This window comes from Pistacia vera, unplaced genomic scaffold (assembly GCF_008641045.1).
Source record: "Pistacia vera cultivar Batoury unplaced genomic scaffold, PisVer_v2 Contig338, whole genome shotgun sequence".
NCBI lineage: Eukaryota > Viridiplantae > Streptophyta > Magnoliopsida > Sapindales > Anacardiaceae > Pistacia > Pistacia vera.
The window spans coordinates 1033413-1059772 of record NW_022196155.1 but is presented as its reverse complement, the minus strand read 5'-3'; the positions used below and the strand labels follow the sequence as shown (position 1 = coordinate 1059772).

Genomic DNA, 26360 nt, shown 5'->3' with positions numbered 1-26360 from the left:
TCTTCATCCGTGGCTTTCTTAAACTGTGTTTAATCATAATTATTTAATTAAATATTCTAACCTCTAGTCTCCACGCGATTTCAACGAGAGTGAGGCATTATCTCACATAAAAATATCGGAACAGTGGATGAATGGTTAAGTCTCCGACACTTGTCCAATTCCAAACCGAAAAAAAAAATAAAAACCAAGTGAAGTGAGATGTATCTACGTGTAATACGCGCAGCTGTCAAACAAAAAGACAAAAAACTTGCCATTAAGTCCTTCGGGTTTTTTAGGAGGACGGTCGAGTGGGACCCACACGGTTTTACACGAAGCAGCAAGAAGAATTGCAACGGTGTCGGGAGGGGTAACTTTGGTATTAACCTAATAATGAAAGAATTAAGAGTTGATTAATGAAATATTATTATAATAATAAGAATTAAGGGAGTGGCAGGTCGAGGTTCGTGGGGAGAGAAGGAAAGGACCCAGTCCCACTAATAAATAATATTTTTTATATATCTATAGTTATAGTCATCGGAGAGAAGGAAAGGTTTTGTCTTTGTCTTTGTCTGTCTTTAGGTACAAAGGATAATATATATATATTTATAAAAAATAAATTTTCACATTTAGGGGTTGAGTGATCTTACTTCATAAAAGTTGTTCTCCTTTGAAGAAGCATTCACTCATGGATTCATCTTTTACTTTTCAGCACAAGACAATGTGCTGTGCCAACATGAACATACATATATTATGTTTTCTGTCAGCCAAATTCAGATCTTACCCAGAAACCCAACAGAAGATAATAGACAGAATACATATAATGAGTATAATCATTTAACATTTATTAATAGTAGCATAATGTTTATAAATTTAGACTATCCCAATCAATTTCATAAACAAGGTTATCTTCCAACAGATGTTTGCATAAAGTCCCCACATAGGCTGAGTCACTGTCAGAAATTTGCTATAGCCTTGGCACCAAAGGGGACATTTAGATGAACAGATAGAACCCAGATGAAACTATTCTCATGTATTATTTGTCTTCTGTTAGTAGCTTCTATTTCTTATAATAATAGACTTCCAATTCCAACTGGTTTGGTTTGGTTAGGTTAGGTTAGGTTAGGTTTGTTGTTTTGTTGAAAATTATAAAATTTAAAAACGTTTTTATTTGATGATATTTATGTAATAAAGAAAACGTTTTTTCACCTGAAGATTGTATTAAAATAAAATCCGTCACAGCACATTTTAAACCTTGAATAAGAGCAAAGTTTGAATATGAAATGACAGACTATTCTCATTCTCTGTATCTATTAACTAAAGAGTCTGACTGTTGTTTTAGATAGTATGTCTAGAAGAGAGAAGAAGAGTCAAAGTAGACTTGTCATGTGTAAAACTCCAAAGCTGACGATAGACTTTCGCTTTAACCTCATAACCTGACAGGCTGACCCTTGAACTGAACTATAAGTTTAAAGGTACCGTACCCCGGACTATTTTGGTCCGTTTTATGAAAATGACTATTTAATTTGACCACTTCTTATCTGTTTGTCATCATTAGTTATTGAAAAAATGTTAATGTTGTAGAAATAAAATAACAGTTTTAATTCAATCAATTGGAGATGGGAGATGGGAGATGGATGTGACCCACAAGGATGGATGTGATTCTCCTTATCCAATAATGATGAAACGTTTATGTAACTTATTGAAGACCTTTATTTTGTACTGGTTCGATGCATATTGCTTTTCAAAGGCGCACTTATCGCAGGGTTAAATTCATCCTGCCAAAACCCAAAAAATGGTATCAATTTGTGGCAAGCAATCATAGAGGGAATTTGGTTAAAAGTGGTTCCACAAAATGCTTCAATATGTTATCGATAGGATATGCACTAGTTTTTGTTGATTTGATTATATATATCGCCGTCTTATAGATACTTTCGTGAGTTTGTATCAATTTGACTCGATGGATTGACAGGATTTCGTAGACAAATATATAAATGATATGATATGATATGATTTAAACCCACGTGTCAATTAGGGTTTCCCTAAAACTAAAACTCTTGATTGTGTCGGTTTGCATCATCCTCAAACCCTAGAAGAACTAGGCTTTCAAATTTGAGGACCACAAAAGCACTTATAGGAAAACTCTCTGTCATGGACCACTTAGCCACTAACAACTTGCGATTTCAACAAAGAAAATAAAGAAAGCAAGAAAACCCATTTCGTGAATAAGTGAAATCATGGTGGCTCCATACACATTTATTTGTATATGAAAGGGAAATTTTGAAATTTGTGTGAGCTTTTGAATTGAGTGAGTAACGTGAAGCCGTGCCTGTGCCTGTGCCTGTGCCTGCCGAGAATAGTTAAACACCAAGCACAAAAGTGATGTAGATGATATGATATATGAGGGAAAAAGGCATCAAAAAGACAAAGATATTGAACATGGTTTGTGCTATTATTTGATTTGATGTGATGTCATCCCATTTGCTGAATTGAGAAAACTCGGAACTCGTACAGAAAGAGAGCAATTTCACTGATCAATGATGTTGATTATACACATACTTTGAGAGAGTGAGAGAGAGATTTTTTAATTTTACCATCATCAAGACTAGGGAGTTACTGCAAATTTGTGGACGTTTTTGTGAAAGGTGAAGGGATATTGACAAAACTAAGCAGTAGGCAACAAGTTGGGGGATTACCTAACTGGTGAAGGAATATGAAGGTAGTGAGATTGATTATAAGATTGGATATTTTTTCAACCAATAACTGTTGACTAAAATCCAAAGTGTTGCAAGCAAAAATGAATATATGATTGTGAAAGGACAAAAAACATGTTTTAAACAAATAATATTGTGTTGAGATTGAGAATGAGATGCTTCTGGGTTGGGGCTCTGCTTCAAAATGACGACACTTCGACACAACAAAACCTGTTTAGATGGGTCATGGGTCATTATTTTTTATATTTTCAAGTTTGATTGCAGATTGTATTCCATTAAAAACTTATTCAGATTATATAAAGAAAACCCCTTTTCAAAAACATGCAATATTTTGATGGGTAAATAAGATTCAGAAATTTATGAACTCAAATGGTATTGTCTTTTTGATAAATCAAAATGAAAAAATAGGGCTACTCAAGCCACTGAGCTGTCATTGAAATTGATGGTGACTCATAGGAAAACCGTATTGAAAGTACACTAATTAGATTTATAAACATGTTGATTTAGTAACATCGAAAAAATTTGGGTGTTTGTGCAGAGATAAAAGGTGACCACTCATTTCGTTTCAAACCCTCTAGGAGTCGTACAAAATGCCTATCCCTCAATCTCAATATTCAGTCCTCAGACTTCAACCCATGAACGCCATCTAATTCCAAATTTCTGAGGCCTCTGAAAAAACAAACGAGTTAAAATAATCTCCAAATGGTAAGCTTCAAAGATTTTTACCAAGTTCAAAAGGCTTTGTCGTTTTGCCCACAAAACTGTCAAAAAGAATCAGTAGAAAAGGACGTGATTGAAAATATTAGTACACGGTTGGGAGAAAATTAGTAGAGCAGGGAGGTAGCCCAGTTCTTCGCCCAATGGGCTACCAATTGATATTTAGTTTGAAGACTGCAGTTCCTACTCAAAAGATGAGATTAAATTTCTTAGCATTTCACTCTTGAATTATAATTTGATGCAATTAGGTGCAGTTGCTAATTTTTACTTTGGTTAAGACGTTAAAAACCATGACTCATTTCGTCAAGACGGCCGAGCTACAAGGTGTTGAAGGCAATAAGAAACAAGACAACTAAGTAAAAAGAAGCTTGTTTCACGCTGCAAGCCTGCAATACAAAAATATCACAAACATCCTAGAAGAGAAAGTAACTAGAACGTTCAACAATGCTTTGACATGCATTTGACTAGACCCTTCGAGCAGCATTTCTCATAATCCAATATGATATGAAGACTAAAAATGTGTAATTGAGACGCCGCCACAAAAAATGCTGGCATCTTTGTTCACTCTTGAGTTTGCACGTCTCATAATCCAATATGTTATGAACATACAAATAAACTGTCACACAGTACCAGTAACTCGCACATGAAATGGGGGTCCACGACAGAAAATTGGTTCGTCAGGTGAATCGGTCTTTGCTCGAGCTCGAAGGATGTTATTAGCATCATCAATTACGGCAGCAGCCACAAGAGTGTACTCACCTGGGACAAGGAAGTACAAAGAGAAACAATGCCTTGATTCTTGAAGCGGGAGAACCTCCATGGTAATTTCATTTAGGACACCTGAAAGTATCAATAAAATTCTCAACCATATATGTAAATTTGCAACCCAAGGTTTTCATCTTGCTTACCAAAAACAGCTTTAGAATCATCACTAAGAAGTTGATCTTTTTAGGATATTTAATAAAAACACTGATGGATGATATCATAAGAGAAACTTACCCGACCATAGGACAGTCCCCTTAGAGCCCTCAACGCAGTTCTCACCAGCTACATCTCTGCATGTAATACTAAGACTCATCTTGATAATTTCCCTAGTGTTATTACGAACTAGAACTTCCATAGGAGTCATGTCATTTGCTATCACAGAATCTTTAGGTAAACCAAGTTTTTTAGCCTGCTCAGAATCCTTTCTAACAAGCCTGAAGCCAAATGTCAAAGGATCTGGCAGCAGTACATCCATAACAGATGTCTGAAGGGCTGCCTGTATAGCATCCTTGATATTCAATTCTCCAGAGCTGTTGCGTCCAGATTGCCATCTGACCTTTATTCTCGAAATGAGGTTCTTAATGGAAGCATTTAGCTCAGCCTTAGTATTCTTTTCTGAGAAGCTGGAATTTCTGCTCCCGATAGAACCATCTGACTTTAAGTCCTTCACAAAAAAGGAACCATCAAGAATAGGCAACTTAAAATGCTCCAGCGGAATTAATACCCTTGCAGTGTAATCCCTGTCAATTCTTGTCTTAGGATAACCATATTCGGTAGCATCTTGATCACTCGAAAGGCCATCCTCGTTGTTTGAATTTTCCAGCTGGACAGAAACACTAATTTCAAACACAACATCAGTCGGATTGGACAACTCAAGTTCAAGGAAACGTAGCCCCCAACTTCCTCTAAAAGGATCAATCTTCATCAATTTGTCCATCTTATTTTCAGAACCAACGGTTCCCTCAGTAGAAGTAGAATCCACATAAACAGGCATAGGAAGGTTTTCACCAACATGTGCAGGAATCTCCATTGAAAGCAAACGAGCTTTTACAAAAGATAAACCTTGCAAAACACTGATTTGCAAGGGAACAACCAGGCGTCTACCAGGGGGCACAACAGACTGATCTCCAGAATTCGTAAGTGGCCCTGAGAAACAAAATGAAAGGTGTGACTAGGGGTGGGCAAAATTTTAGGGTAGAACTGGAACCGACGGGTACCTGGGTGTTGGTTCCGGTTTCTACCCGGAACCGGCCGTAATAGGGTAGGTTCCGGTTCCAAAAAATTGGAACCAATATTGTGCAGTTCAGGTTTCGGTTCCAAATCAAAGGAACCGGAATTGGAAACCGGGGCTAAATTGATATAATATTAAAGAATATGGTTTTTTTTTTTTATATTTTGCATATGGGGTTTTTTTTTTTTATATTTTGCATATCATATGAATATATAAGAAAATTTTGGTTTTTTTATCTTAGTATCAAAAGTCTTATTAATTTTCATTAACAGATCAGTTTTTCAAAATATTCTTATTAATATTTAAGTTTCACTTATTACTTGATTAAGAAATTAATATATATTAAGACATTTAAATTAAATAATAGCTTTTAAATGTTTATTATAGGTGAAAACAAACAATTAAATACTTATAATCTAGCATCAAACATCAAGTAAATTTAAACAAATATATTTAATGTTTTGCACATAATTGTTAGGGGTGTAATTGTAATTTTAGAAGGGTTTATTTGTCATTTTTTTTAAAATAGGGGGTAATTGACAATTTCCAGGGTACCCGGAACCGGAACCGGTAACACAGGTTCCGGTTCCAGTTCCAAATCAAAGGAACTGGCCGGTTCCAGTTTCGGTTCCTTTGATTTTGGGTGGGAACCTGGACCCGCCCACCCCTAGGTGTGACCACTAGAGTTTCTTCTTTATATTGAGAATAAATATTTGAGACTATGAATATAGTTTTAAAGAGAGAGAGAGAGAAAGAGAGCAATAAATGCCATTAATAGAAAATACCTGAGTAATGAATCAACAAAGAAGGGCTGCTTCCATCCTTTAAATGCCTCCCTGTGCTTCCAGAGGCACTCTTGCCAGCAGCAGTTTCATGGTCAATCAACCCAAGCTGCCAGGCTTTTAATGTCACAGGTACAGTCACTTCAGCTCCAGGCTTCAAAGGAAGAGCAGATTTTAAGGCCTNAGAGAGCAATAAATGCCATTAATAGAAAATACCTGAGTAATGAATCAACAAAGAAGGGCTGCTTCCATCCTTTAAATGCCTCCCTGTGCTTCCAGAGGCACTCTTGCCAGCAGCAGTTTCATGGTCAAACAACCCAAGCTGCCAGGCTTTTAATGTCACAGGTACAGTCACTTCAGCTCCAGGCTTCAAAGGAAGAGCAGATTTTAAGGCCTCATATGCAATTGAGATAACAGAATCTTGGTTTTTTCCTGATAGTGAAATATGTGCTTGCTCAACTGGAACTGTACCTGCATTAGCCAGACTTATCCATACATCGCGAATTTCACCTTCGTACAAAATGATGGCCCCATCACCACCAACAACATGTGACACTAGCAGTGGCAGAGGTGATACCACAGATATATTTGGATTAGATACGTTTTTCAACTTGGCAGATCCACAGCATCGGAAAGGGTCAGAAAGAACAAGTCCTTGTGCGGCTCCTAAAAGCAGATTATCTACATCCCTAAATAGGTGTTCGGTTATCACACCAAAACAGTGAACTCTGCATCCTGGAATTCTCACAACCCCCACTGAAGTTGGTATTCCAGATAAAGTGATCACTTTAGATGAATTAGGTGGGAGATCTACACTAATTGGAAAAGCATCAAAATTTTCTGAATGCGCCGAGAGATATATACTATCAACCCTTAAATCAAATCCACAAGGATTTGCCAACTCCACCAAGACCTGGACTGGTTCTCCAACAACCCAAATCAACTCCTGCTTACCGGTATCATTTGGGTCTCCTTTACTGAATGGTGTATATATAAAAGGCCCTGAAGGAGCAGAGCCTGCCCACCAGTCGTCTCTACCTGTATTCCGTTTAATGATGTCCATTTGTGAAGGATGCATGGGAAAAGAGTACAACCTGGAACAATAAATAACTCAGTACGTTTTCTGAAAATTTAAGTGAAGAGGGTTATAAAACCAAGACACTTTTTTCTATGTTGACAATACTAGGTGAATACAGGACTCATAACTGCAGAAAACATCAAGGATAGAAAGGAAAACTATTTATTTACTCTCCCAAGTAAATATGATGCTTAGAAACCAGGAAATTAGATTTTCTTAAAAATTCAGGAAAAAAAAAATAGCTGGTTTCACCAAAAATAAATTAAAAGTGTGAGAGAACAATGACTGCCACAACAAAATTCTCCTCCTACCCCAACTTCAGAGAAGAAGATTTTAGTATATCGGAATATACCTTACAAAAGGTAAGGCTGGATCAGCACATCGAGTTCCTGAAGGCAACCTCTCTGCTGAGTTTGTAAGTGCACTAGCAAGGCCATTTTGTCCAACAGGTGTAATTAGAGGATAATAAGATCTGAGAAGCCTAGCTGCTGCACTCCATGCAGCAAGAGGATCTGCTGCACGAACAGCAGAGAGCAGTATCTCCCTTAACACAACCATCTGCAAGGTGCTCCACTGAGACTCAAATAGAGAGACTACTGATTGATGATGCATTTTTCCGCCATCAGCATGACTTGATCCAGTTTCCTTTAGGGAAAAAAAAAAAAAAAAAAAGGTTGTGACAAATTGGTTATGTTTCTGAGAAAAACTTTACACTTCAAATAATAAAGTTATTCAAAACAGACAAACTTTTGATTGTCATTCTTGAACCTAATTCAATATACAAACTCCAATCATGATATTACTAAAAATTATACATATGTTTACATCAAATAGCATGCTAGCAATGCTGTTGTACAGCAAGATCAATAAACAAATTGACAGCATTTTATTATTCTATTTACAATTTCTTGACTCTTCTTATTTTTACTCACAATTATATACTTACGGTAGACAGAGAATGCTTTGAGATGGATGCTCGACTCTGAACACGATATGCCTTAGTGGTCATTGCCAGAACTTGCAAAGCACAAATAGCAGCCGATCTACTTTCTTGTTGCAAATACAACTGAGCTACCTGCCTTGAGAAAAAGGCAGCTTTTCGTTGATAACCCAGAGTTCCAAATAAACGAGCTATCTCAACATATAAGATGAGTCTGTCACTGGCATCTATCAACGACTTCGCACCATCTGCAGCACTCGTTAACAACTCCACTACATCCTTAGCCAGCTCTCTCCTATAAAAACCAAATAATAGTGCAAAGTTATTTTGGCAACACAACTAAAAAGGGTGGTGGAAAACAATAATATTAATACCTGCAAAGAAATCTTGCCAATTTCAAAGTAGCCTCAAGTTCAAAACTTAGCGGTGAGACTCTGCATTCCAAAACAATAGAGTTATTTATTGTCAAGAGACTCCAAAGAAGAAAAGTTGATACAAAAGGGCATCTCATGTTAAGATTCATAAAGTGAATTAAAATAAAATAAAATAAGCTTGAATGGACATCATTTGAGCAAAACTATACAATCAAGGCCTTGTTTACTTCCCTAACCTGACAAGCATATCAACAGCTAAAATACCATAAAACAGAAAAAGTGGATACTTTCAAATGTCTGGCATAAAATAAGAAGAAAATGGATACATTAGAGCATCTCACATTAAGATTCAGAAAAGTAAAATAAAATAAAGCTTGAATCTATATCATCTGAGTAAAATTATACATGAGATCAAGGCCTCGTTTACTTCCCTAATCTGACAAGCATATCAAACAATTGTTCCAGAGAAAAATCTAAAACAGAAACAAATGAATACTTTAAAATGTCTAGCAAAATATTACAGAAATAGTAATTATAGTACAACAGATGCTAAGAAGCAACATGCTCCAAATGGACTGGTGGCTCACATTAGACTATACAAATTCCCAATACCATTCCATAAAACAACAGAAGGATGCACTTCCTTACGAAAGAAGAGCCATCAGAAAAATGACTAGTCACCCATTACCTCTGAGCATTGTCTTGTATAAATGATTTCCTGTAATGCAAGATGACACTGTTGTACCGGTATTTAACCTCTTCCTCCAGAACTGGGTCCTTCTGGCCCATTCGGTCCACCTAATGAACATGAAAATAAACAAATAAATAGACACAGATATGCACAAAAGACCAAAGGGAGACACAATCACGCAGTCAGCAAATAAAAATGATGTAATAGGCAATTCAAGTAAAATCGTAACCCAGACAGCAATGTTAGTCACTTCTTTATAATATTCTAAACAGTGATCAATTACAAGACCAACAAAATGATGCAGAGTAAGATAATGGTACTGCCACTTAACTAGACAATGATGGATGTCATATTGATAAAATTTCCATATCACTTAATATAAATATCAGCTTTGTCATTCGGTATGCATGTGAAGGGAAATAATAAACTTTGGTACATGAGATAAACCAATAACTACAATGACTTAATAATACTGCAGGCATTATTAATGCACTTGTTTATTCACCATTCATCATGCATATGCACCCATATTCCATTATGCACCCCAACAGGTGTTAAACCATAACGGATAGAAATATTAAGAGTTATGTCAAATAGAAAAGCATCCAACATATAATACATCCCATACAATCTTATTTGAAAAAGAGAACACACCAGTAAGGCACAGACGCTTCCTTCCAATGCCCCGGCATACCAGAAGAAGTCAGCGGTCAACCTAGCTAGTTCCAGTGCAGTTGAATAATGAGCATTAGCATCAACAGGTGATCCAGCCAACAAACAGTAATCCCCTATAGTTTTCTGTGCACGGGCAAGTCTTCGCTTTTTGGCCTTTATCACCTACAATTTTCATCAAATCAAACTGATTTAAGTTGCAAAATTCAGGAAAAATGTTAAAATCCGTATTAGCTTAATTAAAAAAAATACAGATTCAAATTCTTAGGACACCTAAACATAAACCTCCTCTGAGCTGAGACTGGCTTGAGAATCTAATGGTGTCTTCAATATAGTTCCAGCAGATTCCGCCTGAAGAACCCACTTCTCAAATTCCATCAACAACGAAGCCCCAATATCTTGCATCATCGTCTGCAAGTGAAACTCCTGCGTTTGACGGTCAGCCGGAGGAAACAAAAGCAAATTTTCACCCTTCTTTGCACCATTCTCTAGCTGCCACATTAAGCAAACCAATCACTTAACCCGTGAATAACAAACCAATTAAAACAATACAAACTCTTCTTCCTCTACCTTAAGTTGCTGTTCATTCACTTCTCATTTCCATAATTCTTCAACTAACTAAATAAACAACAAAAAGAGATTACCAAAAGTAAAAAATAAAGCACTCACGTGAGAGTCACTTGGAGAGAACGCAAAGCAGCGTTTAACAAGAGCGGAGCTATAACCCTTACAAGCGGAATTGAACTGCTCGATAACAGAATCGAGATCAGGCGAGGAAGGGCAGTGGCAAATGCCAATAACGGCGAGGATCTTACGATTTGACTGGAAATCTTCCCAGGGACTCGGTGGGGCCCCGCCGAGTACGAACTTGAAGCGGAGCGAACCGGAGTCCCAGGGCTGCTGAGCAAACGGAGATTTTTGATGCTCTGTGTAGAACGAGCTGATGGCGGAGAGCGGGATCGTGTGATGCCGGAGTAGCATTGAATGGTAGTCCCGTAATAGAGTTGGTGGGACCGTGCCGATTGGGAGAACCGCGATCCGGATCATGGATGACGTCTCGATGCTCACGTCTGGCTCCATATTTGAAATCAAACAGTGAGGGAGAAAGGCGCAGGGAAATCAGTATGAGATTGAATGTATCAGATTAAAGACATTCGGATCAATGATAGAGAGAAGCAGATAGTTAAGTGCAAGAATAAGCAATGGATTCGTACTGTTTGTGTTTGGTGACGTTGAAGAATAGGAATGAGGAAAAATACCCTGTTTGGTTGTAGGTTGGTCTATGCTGTGATGTGAAACGAGGATATCCTTATACTGGCTTAGGTAAGCCTTACACACTCCCAATCCTATTTTTCAAACGTTGTTTGGCACATTATTCCCAAAATATTAGTCTATTTTTTAATTACGTTGAGACCTTATAAGTTTATTAATTTTATTAAATACCCCCTAGAAAAAAGTTTAAAAACTAACAAAAACACCCCCGTTTACCAATACTGCCAGATTCCGGCAACCACCAGTGGTGGTAGCCGGAATCTATCACAATAGTCACACAGCCACCGAAAATAGTCGGTAATGGTCAGATCTGGCCTTTTCTGGCCAAATCTGCCATTAACGACGGCCATATCTTTGGCCGTCGCTAACGACCAAAGATGCCCGTCGTTTTAGCCTTTTCTGGCCGTCGTAGCCACAGCAGTTCATAGATCTGGACTTTTCCAGCCAGATCCGTGATAGATCTGATCGAAAAAGGCTATAACGATGCGTTACGGCACAAATCCGACCAGTCTGTGTCATAACGAAATTTTTCAGCCAGATTCCGGCAATAGTGGCCGGAATCTAGCACTGTAGGTGGTGGAGGTGTTTTTATCATTTTATATATTAGGGTCTTTAATTAAATTAGTAAATCTAAGAGTTTTTTTATAAATTTTTAAAGTTTACCTCGTAATACTCCCTTATCCAATAACCCAATACTATCTCTAAAATCTTATCCAAAATAATAAATCAAAGCCAACCTATATTTTCACTAATAAACTATTTTTAAACTATCTTGATAATAGGATTTACTCAATCACCAAACAGTGGGCAGGTGACATCATACTCATTCCAGAGAGCTAAAGACTAGAACAACCAAGTGAGGTACTAGTGTAGAGAAATCGAGAAATTTTAAAATTACAGTTGCAGCGCCACCATGTTAGCTCCACAGATCGATCCTCACGATTTCTGCTCCGATCAGCCTCTCGTGCTTCGTCTCCAAGACATTTTAACTTCAATCTCCAAAGTAAGCACTTACTTCTCCCTCTGTATTTTTTATTTATTTATCTGCTGCTATAATTTTGTTCCTCTCCAACGATCTCTTTTTCCTTTCTTGTAGGAAATTGAATGTGGAAACATTGGCCAATCTGAAATCTTAGTTTCGGAACTTGTCAAGTTCCTTGATTCGATCGAATCAGACCACAGCAATGATGACATTAAGAACAATGCATATGAAGTCCTCTCGGAGATATATAAATTCTTGTCTTCTTCTTCATTGGACCAGGTTTCAAAATATTATTTTCTTCTTACTGTAATGAATAAATGTTTTACTTTGTTGTAAGCTTGTGAATTTTGTTGCAATGGCAGGCGGTTATTGATGCACTTTCATTTGAGTTGCCGAAGACTGTTACGAGATTTGCAGGCGTGTCCAGTAGCTGTTCGGAGATTGTTAATAGTGTTATTGATCGGTTTGTAGCAACATGTAGCCCACGGGACATGCTTTCAATTCTTTGTGAGGTAAGCTTTTTACATGGGAACAGTTATCATTATTTTTTGTAAATTAATCCTGCTCGTATTATTGTAAAGTAGAAAATAAAACTACTTTAACTACAACATCAGTATACTTTTGTTGGTTCTCATTATCATACATCTTAACTTACTATTTCTACTAATTATCTATTTCTTTGCTAATTTTGTTTGTTGATGGATTAGGCATTAGACTCATTGATTAAGACAACCAAGTTATCCGATAATTTTGTTCCTCTTCTGAGTGGTCTCTCAAAAGGTAATAATTCTTAAGATTATAGATTGAGTTCCCCTTGCTAATGGATAGATTAAATGTTTCTATTAATATTGTTGGATATTACTTAATTATTGATGACTACCGATTGTACTTTGTCCTGATGAATTCTCACTAGTAATGTCATGTTATTGCATCTCTGCACATCTTTAATGTAACCAAATGAAAGTTATGGCTTGAGTTTTTCTTTTTCGTTCTGTTTTGGTATAATGTTGATTGGATTTTTGCGTTTGATCAAAAGATGTGAAACTACATTTTCGCCTATTGAGCAAAGAGAAAGTTAAATGTTCTTTTCTGATTTTCAGTATTGCTTTTAACTCAGAGGCGGCACTTTGAACAAGTAAAAGTTGCAGTGCCTGTCATCCTAAAGGTTCTAATGAACGTGTCTTCAGAGTCTGATGATGAAAATACAGAACCTTTATTTGACAGGGCTATAGGCATTGCTGATTCTATCCATGCAGTTTGCGCTAAGCTGGTCTTCTAAGTTCTCGATAATTTGTTTACCTATTTTCTCAGAGTACAAAAAATATTGTCAGTGTGCTTTCTGTCAGATTGTTATAACCTTCTTTTTCTATATGTGACAGGATGGAGGAGCAAAAGAAAAGTTGTGTGCTCTTCTTGGTCTATATGTTCTGCAAATTATGGTTATCACTCTTCCCTTTTTGGAATTTAGTTGTTTTATCTATATTATTTCCCTCTGTGAATTGTATTTATAAGCATCATTCCCATTTAATTTGATTTGTGGGCTTTTCTTTTAAGCTGTTATTTTGACCTCATCTTTTTTAACTTTAAATTAAAATTTGTTTCTTGGGATACACTTACTATGTGCAGGTGCTTGTTTCAATAAGCATGGAATGTAAAGTCTCAAAATGCGTCCCTTTGATATCACAGTTGTCACACTTCTTCCCTTTTTGCCGTTTATCATATTTTGGTTTAATAACTGGGTGTGATGTGGATACTATGACTAACATGATTATTGGAGGTAAATTTTCGGAGGTTATCATAATTATACCCTATGTGGCTTCATAAATATACCAAGTTTGGAGAAAATTTAGTCCTCATTAACTGATATTTATATTTTTATCTCAATATGCCCAGAGGATGAAGATGACTATAAGAGTTGTATATCCTATGTGGAACAAGGTGCATCTCTTTCAGGTTTGTGTTTGCTTACTCAAGTTTCCTGATTCTGGTTATTAGTGTTTCCGGACATCGGTTCCCTCACTATTGACTACATGACCTTGGATTTGCATGAGCTCTCTGTTTACTTTATTGATGCAGTGATTTGGGGCCATGTTTCTGACCAAGTTGCTCAAGCTGCTGAGGAGGATTTGACCGCTGTCAAGAGTGAACTTAAAAGTAATCAAACAAAAAAATGGCAAGCTATTGGCATGCTAAAGCACATACTCTCTTCTGGCAATCTGCCATATGAATTCAAGGAGCATGCCATCAACTTCTTGCTTGACATAACTGATGAAAATATCTCCCAAGAGAATGACGGTGATCATAATGACTTCTCTTCTTATATGCCTAGTGTGTTTGCTGCTTTGCAGGTAGATCCTTTCATCTTGTGTTCTGTGCTTTTCTTCTTTGTCCATCCTTTCTGATTGTTAAAACGTAACATTTCAGGCTGTTGTAATGGTCATCATATATTCACCAAGTTCAGCACTTAGGAAGAAAACCTTTGATGCATTTAAGAGAGTAAGTTTTTTGGTGCTTAGAAGGTGAAAAAGCTTAATCATCCAATACTGATTTTGGCATTCTCATAAATATTTTTATTTCCTGGCCCTTGACTAGCTTATTAGATTTTGAAATTAAATCTTCTGTTACTTTATATCAATATTATGTTTTCTAGTATTATTTTAATGCTTACATCATTTTCCACAAAATTCAGGTTGTAGCTGAGATTCCACGTTCAGAGAAGCGTGACTTTTTAAAAGCCATGATTATTAATTGCAATTCTCCTTCTATGGTAAATCATTTCAAGATGGTTTACTTGATTTGCAAGCATTTATTTGTTCAATTTTGGAACATGATTCATCTGAACTAGTTGTTACATCTTCATATAGGTTGCAATTTTACTAGATCTTGTTAGACAGGAAGTCCTTAAGGAAAACCAACAAAGAACATCAATACGAAATCAAGTCCTGCCTGCTGAAAATATAGCATGTGCAGATGCATTGTTTTGGCCTGCAGTTGTCCTGGAATTGGTGGATTTAGTCTTGAGGCCCCAAAAGGGAGGTCCTCCCCTGCTTCCGGAGCATGGAGATGCAGTATGGCTTTCTCTTTCTTCATTAGTTACTTTACGTTTTAATTTGCTTCTTGAAGTGCTGCATTATTCTGTTGTTTTAACATTCTTTTAAATCTGAATACTTTGTTGTAAATAACTGAGAAAACTAAAAGTGAACTGAACATTATGGATGTATTTGCATGAAAAAGGTAATTGTACCCATCCATCTTATGTTTATGATTTTAGTTTGTAAATAAAGTCCTAACTAGAAGTGTTCCCTATTTTTGAAATATATTGTTCTTGAGAATTTTTACTGTAATTGATATTTGCCATGTAGCTTGTTTATTTTGCTTCATAAATGATTATATTATCAGTCATGATGGGCAGTTGAAGTCTTTCTTAACCCAAATTATCATGTTTGGCATGATGTTCACAGGTTCTGTCTGCCCTCAACCTTTACAGATTTGTATTGCTAACCGAGTCAAAAGGTAATATTGAACTTACGGGTTTTAAAGCAAAGAAAGATCAGGCTTTTGTATGCTAAGATTGCTTCTAGCTTGCCTCTTTGCCACAAATATATAGGGCTGCCTATACTTATTGACATGGTTCAGAAAATATGTTTTAGCTGAGAAATATGAAGTTACCCAGTGCTCTTAACTTTAAGAGAGGCCAAAGTTATTTCACTAATTATGGCTCTTAACAAGCAACGCATGATATAAACTTCAACTCTATTGTCAATATGTCCTTGTTTTAGCTGCTTATCATGAGACTGAAGTCTGAAATAAAGAATGTTTCATGACTTGTACCCTTACTTGTTATGTCATTTTTAGAAATAGATAACCTTAACGGCACAAAATTTGTTTGTAATGTCAAAGCGTCGAAAAAGAAAATTTTTGACTGTCTATTAACTGTCAATATTTTGGACATGTAACAGAAGAATCCAACAGTGAGGTGCTGTCGAAGAGCAATTTACAAAGAGCTTACCACGAATGGCTTCTGCCCCTTCGAACCCTAGTGACTGGCATTATGACAGAGAACAAGAATGATTGTGATGAATTTGCGGTTGATACAGTATGCACTCTTAACCCTGTGGAGTTAGTTTTGTACCGCTGTATTGAACTTGTTGAAGAGAAACTGAAACATTCAACATAAATCATCCCTTGTGTTTTGATGCTTAAGAATATGCGTATACATGATGTTGGCAGGGTATACGTCCTCGATTTGTATATGAATTTTGTAACTTTATTTTGTTTAAATTGAATTATTTAGTGTTTACGGTAGTCTTTGGTTATTGTAAATTCTGTGTTGAACTGTCTTATTCATTCTTTTAAAGTTGTTACTGGGGAGGCCAGGAAGATTTATTAGACTTTGGAGAAATTGAAAATTTGGTTAGTAGCTGTCAGTATGTTAATCAGAAAGGGCTTAGATTGGCCAACTTTTCATAATCCTGATTCCTGGATGTACAAGCGCAATGCGTGGACGTGCAAGCTTCAGTACAAGAAAAGAAATGATTTTTCCTTCTAAAAACAAAAGGTAAACCACACAGTTGTAGCCATTTCACTCGCACTTAGGAAATTAAACTAACGGTACGTGGTTCTAATTTCTAAATTTGGGCTTTGTTTTTCATGGGCCAGTGCCACTCATCTTGTTTTATTCCCCATACTCGATGTACAGATGAAAATAGAAGCGTGTCAGTACAAAGCCTGGAAAAGGAAAAGCAGCCATCTTCCCGGCATAGATATTCAGATGACCACAACATAACAACGACAGCTTTCAGAATCATGTCCTTTATCAACGCAACCAGAGAAAGTAACTTCTTATCTGATATATCCTCTCTAAAGAATGAATATTTTGAAATATACACACATTTAACCAATAATTAACAAGTTAACATCTTTTCTATAGCCTAAGATCTGCCAAAACTAGAGCAAGGCCGACTTTATACCGAATATGCCTTGCATTTTTACTTTAAAAATATCAAAGTTGGCTAGAGCACTGCTCTGATCTTCAGAAATGTTGCCAATAAATTCACAGGCATAAATTAACGACAAGGTATTAAATCTTCATGTCCATGAGGGGAAAAAAAAAAAAGTCCCGAGTTCCAAATGGAGTTGGAAATTAACTTTGGCCAATCATATAGATCAGTAAGCTAGGGCACGTGGAAGAACAAAATTGTCAATTTAGATTCAAGAAGCTTGAACAGAGTTGTCTAACAGCTGTTTACCTACAAAGAATGACACGGTTATTTCTACATAGTCCCGAAACAAGAAGTAATGAGGGTTTACCCCAAAGCATTTCGGAAGATTCACGAACCCGCAACAACACAAGAATCTCTTTGGCCTACTTCTTGACTATCATCTCTACACTACCCTCACATCCTTCTTCATGACTCACCCATTTCTTTGACCTTGAAAAACGTTGCAATCGCAGAACAGATGAGTCTTATATCCGTGACATTTGCCCAGAGATTTAAACACTTTACATCTGCGAACAGCTCTTTGGCCATGAACAGATCATTTCTTTCAGCAAATACAGAGGCGATAGATTCCATTTCACAGCAATTACCTTTCATTAGTGAGACACAATGGACAAGTTTTCTTCAACTCGTCCCATATAGAGTCTCAGAGCCAGAATCATCCTCAGATGGCATCATATTTAGATCAGGTAAAAAGGATAGGCTATTACGCTCTGATACAACCATCTCCGTCTCACTAGACCCTGATGATGGTAGATCAACTATTACGGATTGTGATGGTGAGGTTGAAGGAATTTGATCATGAGAAGAGGCTGCTCTCTTGTGGACCAGAGTAGAACCAGCTTTATCAGGCTCGAATGCAGAGTGTAATCCCAAATCCAGCTGCAAAACAGAGTAAATTTGTTAAGAAGAGTCATCAAGGAACACTAAGAAGAGCCACCAATAAGACTAGAAATTGAAAGGTATACAAAGCAAGAAGAAGATCACCTTCATTCTTTTCAAGTTCTCATTTTTAGCACTTTGCTCCTTAAAAGTAGATCGTAGTGTTTCTATCTCCTGTTACATGGATATAAAATCAATTTAAACAGTGAAGAATAGAAGACATATACAAAATATTGAAATTAAGCAAGAAGCTCCATGATCAAACCTTTTTCAAATGTATCCTTTCTTTCAAGAGCAAGCTCTCCTCCTCTTTAAGTTCAGCAAAAGTCTGGAACAAACAAGTCAGATTAAAATAAATTTAAAAGAAAAAAAAAATTACTAAAACATTAGTATAGAGAAGCATCTTCTAAGCAAGAAATCTTTGGATTGTTGAAACCACAACCCAGAGTGGCCAAAGTAGTTGAATTTTGGTCATTATAAAAAAAAAATCAGCATAAAATTCACAAAAATTCACCTTCCTTTTTCTTGATCTCTTAGAGGAATTGCTAGTGGTTTCATTTGTAGCAGTGCCCTGCAAGCATCCAAAATTCAAAGTACATTAATTAATATAACGAACAAATGGGCAAGCAATTTCATCATCTTCCCTTCTACTACATGCCAATTCCCCCATTGGGAAAAAGGACGCTGAAAGAAATTTCCCAACCAGATAAACACAACACTTATTTTGGGGACCCATCAAAACAAACAAGATTATGATAGACGTGACACGTGCATCATTAATTTTAAAGATGCCCCATCAACAACACATTTGAGCCCTCTTCAGAACTAACAAAGGTACTTGTACAGTACTTTGCTGGTAATCAATTGACAGCTGGCAGATTTCAATTGGTGAATTAGCTGTAGAAAATCCACGCTCCTCCCTTGTAAAAGCCGTCCTCCGCAACATAATGAACCAGTAATGGCACGCCACATCATTGAAGACACGTGGTAGCCCATGAAATATCCTTTTAATTATCGCTCACGTGACTAGATCACATGACCTCTCTGCCATGGACGGCAGATATTGAGTCCTTCACTAGCTGTAACTCAATTCAAGTTTCCAACATCAAATCAAAGTCAAAAAAGTTCAATCGACGGCGTAAACACAATCCAACGGCTCAAAATCGTCTTATTTGTGGGACCTAACAACAATTGGGCTTTTATTAGCACAAAGCTGATTCATCTCCGAAAAGATTAAAGAAAGGCCATAGAGAGCAGTGTGAGCAGATAAACACAAAGAAATGGCTGAAAAATATAAAAAAGATTATAACGTGATAGGGAGGTGCAGAATTATCATAAAAAACAGAGCCGCACCTGATCATTTCCCTTACACGCAACCTAAATTAAAGGGCATCGCCACTAAACGCAGACCTATCTCATGCCACCCTCTCTTAATTTGGGCCCACTCTGGGGTCCATGCCAATATTTTTTTACTGACTAGAATACCCTCAAGTTGGTGGAATCTCTACCCCCCAAGTAAACAAATTTTGATTTTTGACTAATAGGAAACGGCAATTTGGTCGAAGAGAAACAAAAGATCGTGTGCGGGAAGCTTCCTGGTGATTACGGTGGGGTGATAGGGAATGGCTAATGATATTACATCTGACAAAATTCTCCCCGACATAAATTCATGCTCTTTAGAGGACCTAAAGCGAGAGTGAAGATGGGTAATTTGGTCAATTTCCAAGCCAACGAGAATGACAGGTTACCGGAAAGAGGCGAGAAGAAAACGTGAGCCACTTTCACATCAGCTGACCTCACGTGAAGATGATATCCTAAAGTACACAGGGACATTTTGGTCTAAGTACTTGAGGATAGACTCGCTACGAACCTAAAGGGCGGTTAATCACCGTTGATCGGAGAGATCAACCTCAAACTATCTAACTGTAAAGGTCAAGAAAATGTAAAAATCCTTCCAAATGGACAGATTTGTCCTTGCAAGCTGCTGACATGGGTACTTTCGTGAAAACTGAGATTTAATTGGGAACCGGAAACATCGGTTTGAGAAAGCCACGAATAATTCCAATTTTCCTAGTAAATATTGAAACTCGAAGGGGTAAAATGGTCATAGAGCTTAAGAAACGGCCTCCAGAAGACAAGAATGTCTCGTCGACGGACACACAACAGAAAAAAAAGCCAACTCAACCTCAACCTCCGAAACTCCGTAGACTCATCAAAACAGAAAACTGAAGGAGTAAATTAACAGACTCTTCAAGGTCATTCACGTCAAACCACACATAGTATAACACGTCACACCACACAGAGATCAGGTCGCCAAAAACCACCTGACACCATCTCATAAGAATATGAAGAAGAGGAAGATGAAGAAGAAGAGAAAGACCTTGGATCTGGCACCAAAAGTTTGGTGGCGGCTTGTTTCTTCGAAGGCGTCAACGGTGGCCGAGGGAGAGGCAGAGCCGCCGCCGCCACTCCATGAAAGCGGAGTAGTAGGACTAGCTCTCATGGTGTTGGTCGAATCTCCTTCTTTTACCCTATCGCATCTGAGAGACCTTGACCGTGGCTGTCGTATCCCCCACCTGAGAGCCGCCGCCATGGCAGATTTCGCCACCGACGTCGTCATAGAAGCCGCTTGCGTCTGCTTCAACCTCACCAACAGCTCCACCACAACACTGTCATCCGTCATCGCTGCCGTCACCCACTCGTCCTTCACCATCATCATCATCTATCAGATAACAAACGCTTCACGTCGTCGAAACAGATTCTGAAATAAGCAGAGTGTAGACAGAAAGAAGAAAAAGAGAGAAAGAGAGTTGGGGTGGCGAAGAACGAGAGAAAGAAAAGTTTATATGAGAAAGAAAGTGAGTAAGATGGGTGTTGAGTTTATATATATATGAGGGTTGGTTTTTTCCATTTAATTTATTTTTATTTTTATTTTTATTTTATTGTGTGGTTGAGTAGATTCCAGTTATTTGGTTTTGTTCTTCGTTGTTATGGGTGGGCTGGGACTTGACCTTTTTTCTTTTTCTTTTTCTTTAATTTAATTTAATTTTTTTTAATTTTTGTTGGTGTGGGATTGTGGGATCCACAATGACATGTGGCACTGACAAGTTTCATTTGTAAATTTGGGATTTAGCTTCTAGGGCTTTGTAAACTGAGTACCGAACACCGTCCCACTGTTGCTTTTGATATATATGGCAATTGAACAGGACCTCTTTCTATATCTTCTTGACCAAACTTCAGTACGGTTCTGTTTCTACAATTCAACAAAATTCGTCCCGGATGAAATCAAATTCTGCCACCTCATCTTGTAAAATGTTTTTTTTGACTTTTGCTGACAAAGCTTCGGCGTCGTTTCAATGTTCACATCGACGGATCACAATTTTTACTTTGTAAATCTTACCAGTTACCATTTCACACCTCATACTCTTAGTCAAAGATATTTCAAAAACCATCAATATAATCATGAAAAAGTTGAATCTTCATTGGTACTGAATAGTGCATCCTCATCTCATCTCATCAATTAATAAATTTATTTTATTACAATATTAAAATTGCGTTTATAACAAAAAAAAAAAAAATGAATAAAATAATAAATAAAATGAATTTGACTTTTTGTATTTATTTTTATCATATTAATTTATATAAAAAAATTTATAAAATTTATTTATACATCTAATATTATTAAATTTGTATTCATCCTTTACTTTATCATGTCCCACGTTTTTTATAATTATTGGTTGATAAAATTCTCAAAGGAAATCCCTCTATATATGAATTCAATGGAGAGGTATCACACAACATTCTACTTAAATTCAAATATATTTCATATACATATTATTTAAGTATAATTAAACACCCTTATAGGATCGTTTAATCTTAGAAACTCTTAGGGTCCGTTTGGTTCATTATTCTGATACTTTTAGAATAATATTTTGAAAAAAATTAAATTGGACGGGTATTATGATGTAAGATTTGAAAATTAACAAAAATACCCCCTATGTTTGTTTATTTACTAAAAACCGTATAATAAAAATTAAAAGTTACAAAAACACGTCCAACCCACCCATTAAATACGAACAACCGACCACCACCATCGGAGGGTTGCTGGGGTGTTTTGTAATTTCTAAAAAATATTTATGGGTATTTAGTAAATTAACAAATTTATGGGAGTTTAAAATAAATTGAATATATAAAATAATATCTTGAGAATAAATCAATTTTATTGTTTACATTTTATAACAAACGGAGCCGTAAAAACTCCCACATGGGTATATAAAACAAACCCTAAAATAAATAAATCATATTAGAATTTAAATATTATATGATATTAGTAATATATTGTAGAAAATAAATAAGTCTTGGTAGTATAAATACGATAAGATTTGATAAATTTGGATAAATTCATATAGAGTTTCTAATTTGTCTGATTGACCTTGTGAGCAAGAATGCACGTGAATATATGATAATAAAATCCTGGACAATTTGGTAATTAAAATGGAAAACAATCACGGGAAATAATTATTTTATCAAATTATTATCCAAATTATTGTGAATTTTTTTTATTTTTAAATAAAAAATTAATATTTAAGTGGTTTTTGTCTAACGTGCTTGGCACGTGGGACTGGGAAAGCACCAAACGCAGTATATTAGAATTTAGAAAAAGCAGTGCGTGGGTGGTGACAGGCGTCAGGCCTTTCGGCAACGTCACGGTATCAAACCCACAAAACAAAAGCCCTAAACGTGGAATTTTACAAGAGTTATTATTCACTAATAACTTGAGTAACACTCCTTGTTTAAATAATTTAAATTCTTCTGTTCTCTATACTCAGTTTCGAATTCTAATAAATTTAGTTGGTGAAGGCAATAGTATGGTGTGGTTTAGACCAATAATTGAGACCGACCTATAATATTCACGGGCTCATAAATTTAGGAAGCAGCCAAAATCAATTCAGGGAATTCAACAATTTATGTAGGCCTATATTACAGTATATTAAATAACAACGTGAATAAAACTTGCAAAAGCCGTATTCAGGTCTGCAAAGTTGGTGAAGATATGAAAACAATAGGGATGGAGTTTATCAAATCAGATTTAATTGGTGGTAAAAGGAAGCGAAACTAAAGCTGGCAGAGAGGTATGGTTGGTGAATAAGAAATCATAAATGATGAAGGAGAATTCATGGCAGGGCTTTCCGTATTATTAATTACAGGCATCTTTTTTCCACAAGAGGGAAGGGAAACCATGGGTATTTTTCTAAGTTTGTTTCAAGATCGAATGGATTCTGAAACAAGTTTTTTTATCTTAAAAGAAAAGAATCAAAAGATGATAGAAATGGAATCCATTAGAGTAATAAGAAAAGAAACAAACTAAAAGGTGTACTAATTTAGTAACCAAGAAAAGTCCTCTTGAAGAAGATTCATAACAATAATTTATTAAACTCCAACTAAACTATACAATGTGAAAACAGCTTTTGATGCGTTAAACCCATATACTAGGCTCATATATTAACTTGGGCCAGAAAACTGATAAGTTATTTATGTAGAGTGGGCCTATGGAATGACCTCAATCTGACCCAAAAGAAAACACGCATGCTCAAGATTCAAGATTTTTGAATTTTAAATCCGAAATAAAGCCCTATCAAATTAGAGGATCGTCTACCAAAAGCAAGCGTTCATTCTCTAAAGAGGACAAACTGAGTATAAAAAGTAGTAACACATAATTAGAGATGGACAAAAGGAGTCATGAACCCAGAAAAGACACCATGCTTTATCTTAAATTGCTTGGCATCCCATTAGCTGCTAAGCAGAATTTTAGATTTGAAGAATAAAAAAGAGGGAATGGTAACCTGATATTAAAACAAACAGTGAGATGAAAAAGTTTCTAAAATACTGACAAAAGAAGATAAATGTATTGGCAGGCAAGTTTTTGTTTAGTCCTCTGAAAAAACCACCAATAATGGGGCATGTCCTCTCAGAAAGTCAAGAAAATCTCATGGATGCCAAGTTTGAGTTCACCCTTTGGCACCACAAAAGCAGTTGTCAAAACTGAATAAAGCCAGTTGAGCTTGAATGATAATTTACCAACACAGTCATGGAGATTGCTGATAATCCTAAGATGACAATTCAATCTAAGGCTGTACTCGAGCTACTTACATTTTTGTGATTCCTTTGCAAAGTTTTGTTAAGACTTGGAATCTCTTTTAACAAGACAGCTGAAATTACTCTTATCATTGAGATAACTTAGAACCCTGCTAACTATATTGTACTTAACTCACAGCCAATTACTCTTTATTATTGAGATAACAGATCTGGAATTGGCTGTGAGTTAAGTGGAAAGTTTGCAGGGCTCTCTTTTTGTACCTTCAGTACTGGGGTATACTTTACTATATTTCATAGCTCCTTTAAAGCATCAAATCCTCCACTCAGATAATGTAGACATGAAGAAATAATAATTAAGAGAACATGAGAACCAATAGAAGGCATCTCCTAAGCAAATTGTTCCCTCAAAGACCTGTCCTCAACAAGAATTAGAACCTGTTTGACACCTCTCATAAATTCATTTCAACGATCAAGTCTCCAATCATGTCTACAAGCAAAGCTTCTCCTGAAGAATATATCAGAGTGATGAATGAAAGAGGATGCTTCCCCAGCCAGAAAAAAATCAATAATCCTTAACCCTGGAAACATTAGAAAGGGTCGATTTATACATCCAGAGTTAATATTCCAATCAATCTAATTGGGAAAATAGACCCCGAATTGATTTTAACTCTGATTCTGTAGTGAGTAGTGACTACGAAGCTCATGAACTTTCTGGCAGATTAATACACCATCCGAATTATGATAGAAAAAAAAAACTCCAACCAGCCGCAATAATCAACAGACCAATACAGAACAGCAGTACACCAGCATAATATAACTAAATTTTTTATTTCGAAAATTAAAGCAACTACATAAAAAGGTAAAACATAATGGGATACAGATAAATCATACCCCAAACAAGATTACAAGAGCCCGGATACATAATATCAGTAACTTCTTCATAATCATCAACCTAATTTACTCAACCCACAAGCAAAGAAAACAAACCCACACCCCCCATTTCTATCATAACCCCTCTTAAAACTAAACCAAAAACTTAACTATACATTGAACTTTCAATCAACCCACTGCTATTATCACAAACCTTTTACGAAAGAACTACTTAAATTACCAGTACAACTACTAATTGCAAAGTTGAGTTAGCCAATTCGGTCTTCATCCCCTTGAAAAAATAAGGGATCAGATCGATAATCAGAAAACCCAAATAATCTCATTGAAACTTTAAACCGCGACTTCTGACTTTCTTTTCAAAGCATATCAAGCTTCAAAATCCTCCTCAAATCACTCGTCGCGTCATCGTGTTTGACAGTCACGGTCTTCTTCGTGAAAAAAGCAGGTAAAGGAAGCGAACTAGGAGGCGGTGAAGCAATAAAAGCAGACCCGGCGTAAAACGAAGCAACTCGGTCCTTCGACTCAGTGAGCCGGATTTGAATCGGGACTGACTCGGGATCAGGTCCCAACCTCTCTGTAGACCCCAGATCTGGATCTTGACGCTTCTTGGTCATCTTTTTCACGGGCTCTGGTGCCGGAATCGGACTCGGTTTGGTGAGTTCCTCCCCACGTTTTAGGATCTTCACTTGACCCATCACGAGATTGCTTTTCGCGGGGAGTTTAGGAGCCACCACTCCTCGTGACGGAGGAGACGTGTTTTGATTCCGTGGCGGACTTCGCTTCCCCCGGGTAGATTGCGCCCGGTTCGACCGGTTCAAATTAGGATAAGAATTTTTAGGGTATTTCGTCTCGGGAGAAGATATCAACGGCTGTTTCGAAAATCGGTTCTGTTTCAGAACATCTTGAGGGTTTAGAACTGCTACAGTCATTTTAACTTGAATTAAAAAAAAAAATTCTAAGATTTAGAACCTAAGAACCAAAGATTTAACAAAGAAGAAAGATTAAAATCAATCTAAGACGAGTCAATTTAGATATCGAAAACAAAGGAAGAACAAAAGCAAGGCAGAAAATTTAAGAGTCTGAAGAACGAAAGGGAAAGGAAATGAATTTATAAAGAGGAAAATTAGGGTTCGCAATATAGACAAGGAAGAGGAAGAATACAATTTCGATGAGTCCTCGTTAGGAAGAAATAGCGTGTCTTTATAGGAAAAACCTAAGCGTGGCTGGAGCGCAATCAGGAAACTTAGAACCACCCTCATTAGTTGTCCGTGTATAACACGTTATTCTAAGTCGGCTT

General features: G+C 36.6%; 4 protein-coding genes across 6 annotated transcripts; 1 reads left to right on the top strand and 3 right to left on the bottom strand.

Annotated features, from left to right (window-relative positions):
- Positions 1 to 3866: 3866 nt before the first annotated feature.
- LOC116138040 (trafficking protein particle complex II-specific subunit 120 homolog) lies at positions 3867 to 11154 on the bottom strand. Of its 2 annotated transcripts, XM_031423751.1 has the most exons (11): positions 10610 to 11154; positions 10226 to 10432; positions 9923 to 10105; positions 9266 to 9375; positions 8578 to 8637; positions 8210 to 8498; positions 7616 to 7908; positions 6580 to 7279; positions 6189 to 6366; positions 4407 to 5318; positions 3867 to 4247 (listed from the first exon to the last, which is right to left on the bottom strand). In XM_031423751.1, exons 1-11 carry the CDS (start codon positions 11018 to 11020, stop codon positions 4027 to 4029), a joined length of 3564 nt encoding a protein of 1187 aa, XP_031279611.1. In that variant the 5' UTR covers positions 11021 to 11154; the 3' UTR covers positions 3867 to 4026. The 2 variants fall into 2 exon arrangements, with proteins under 2 accessions (XP_031279611.1, XP_031279612.1); XM_031423752.1 differs by lacking the exon at positions 6189 to 6366 and having other exon boundaries at positions 6402 to 7279.
- An 868-nt stretch (positions 11155 to 12022) lies between these two features.
- Positions 12023 to 16558, top strand: LOC116138041 (aberrant root formation protein 4). Of its 2 annotated transcripts, XM_031423753.1 has the most exons (14): positions 12025 to 12215; positions 12309 to 12473; positions 12557 to 12706; positions 12902 to 12974; positions 13295 to 13464; positions 13574 to 13633; positions 13821 to 13971; positions 14088 to 14147; positions 14271 to 14542; positions 14619 to 14690; positions 14884 to 14961; positions 15059 to 15262; positions 15656 to 15707; positions 16154 to 16558. In XM_031423753.1, the coding sequence occupies exons 1-14, from the start codon at positions 12126 to 12128 to the stop codon at positions 16369 to 16371; spliced, it is 1815 nt and encodes a 604-aa protein (XP_031279613.1). In that variant the 5' UTR covers positions 12025 to 12125; the 3' UTR covers positions 16372 to 16558. The 2 variants fall into 2 exon arrangements, with proteins under 2 accessions (XP_031279614.1, XP_031279613.1); XM_031423754.1 differs by lacking the exon at positions 15656 to 15707 and having other exon boundaries at positions 12023 to 12215; positions 16154 to 16373.
- An 820-nt stretch (positions 16559 to 17378) lies between these two features.
- On the bottom strand, positions 17379 to 20943 carry LOC116138043. The gene is made up of 5 exons (XM_031423755.1): positions 20457 to 20943; positions 18591 to 18647; positions 18342 to 18404; positions 18182 to 18250; positions 17379 to 18076 (listed from the first exon to the last, which is right to left on the bottom strand). Exons 1-5 carry the CDS (start codon positions 20796 to 20798, stop codon positions 17819 to 17821), a joined length of 789 nt encoding a protein of 262 aa, XP_031279615.1. The 5' UTR covers positions 20799 to 20943; the 3' UTR covers positions 17379 to 17818.
- Positions 20944 to 25020: 4077 nt separating this feature from the next.
- Positions 25021 to 26235, bottom strand: LOC116138057. Its single transcript, XM_031423774.1, has one exon. It carries the CDS (start codon positions 25990 to 25992, stop codon positions 25420 to 25422), a length of 573 nt encoding a protein of 190 aa, XP_031279634.1. The 5' UTR covers positions 25993 to 26235; the 3' UTR covers positions 25021 to 25419.
- Between the last annotated feature and the right edge of the window lie 125 nt (positions 26236 to 26360).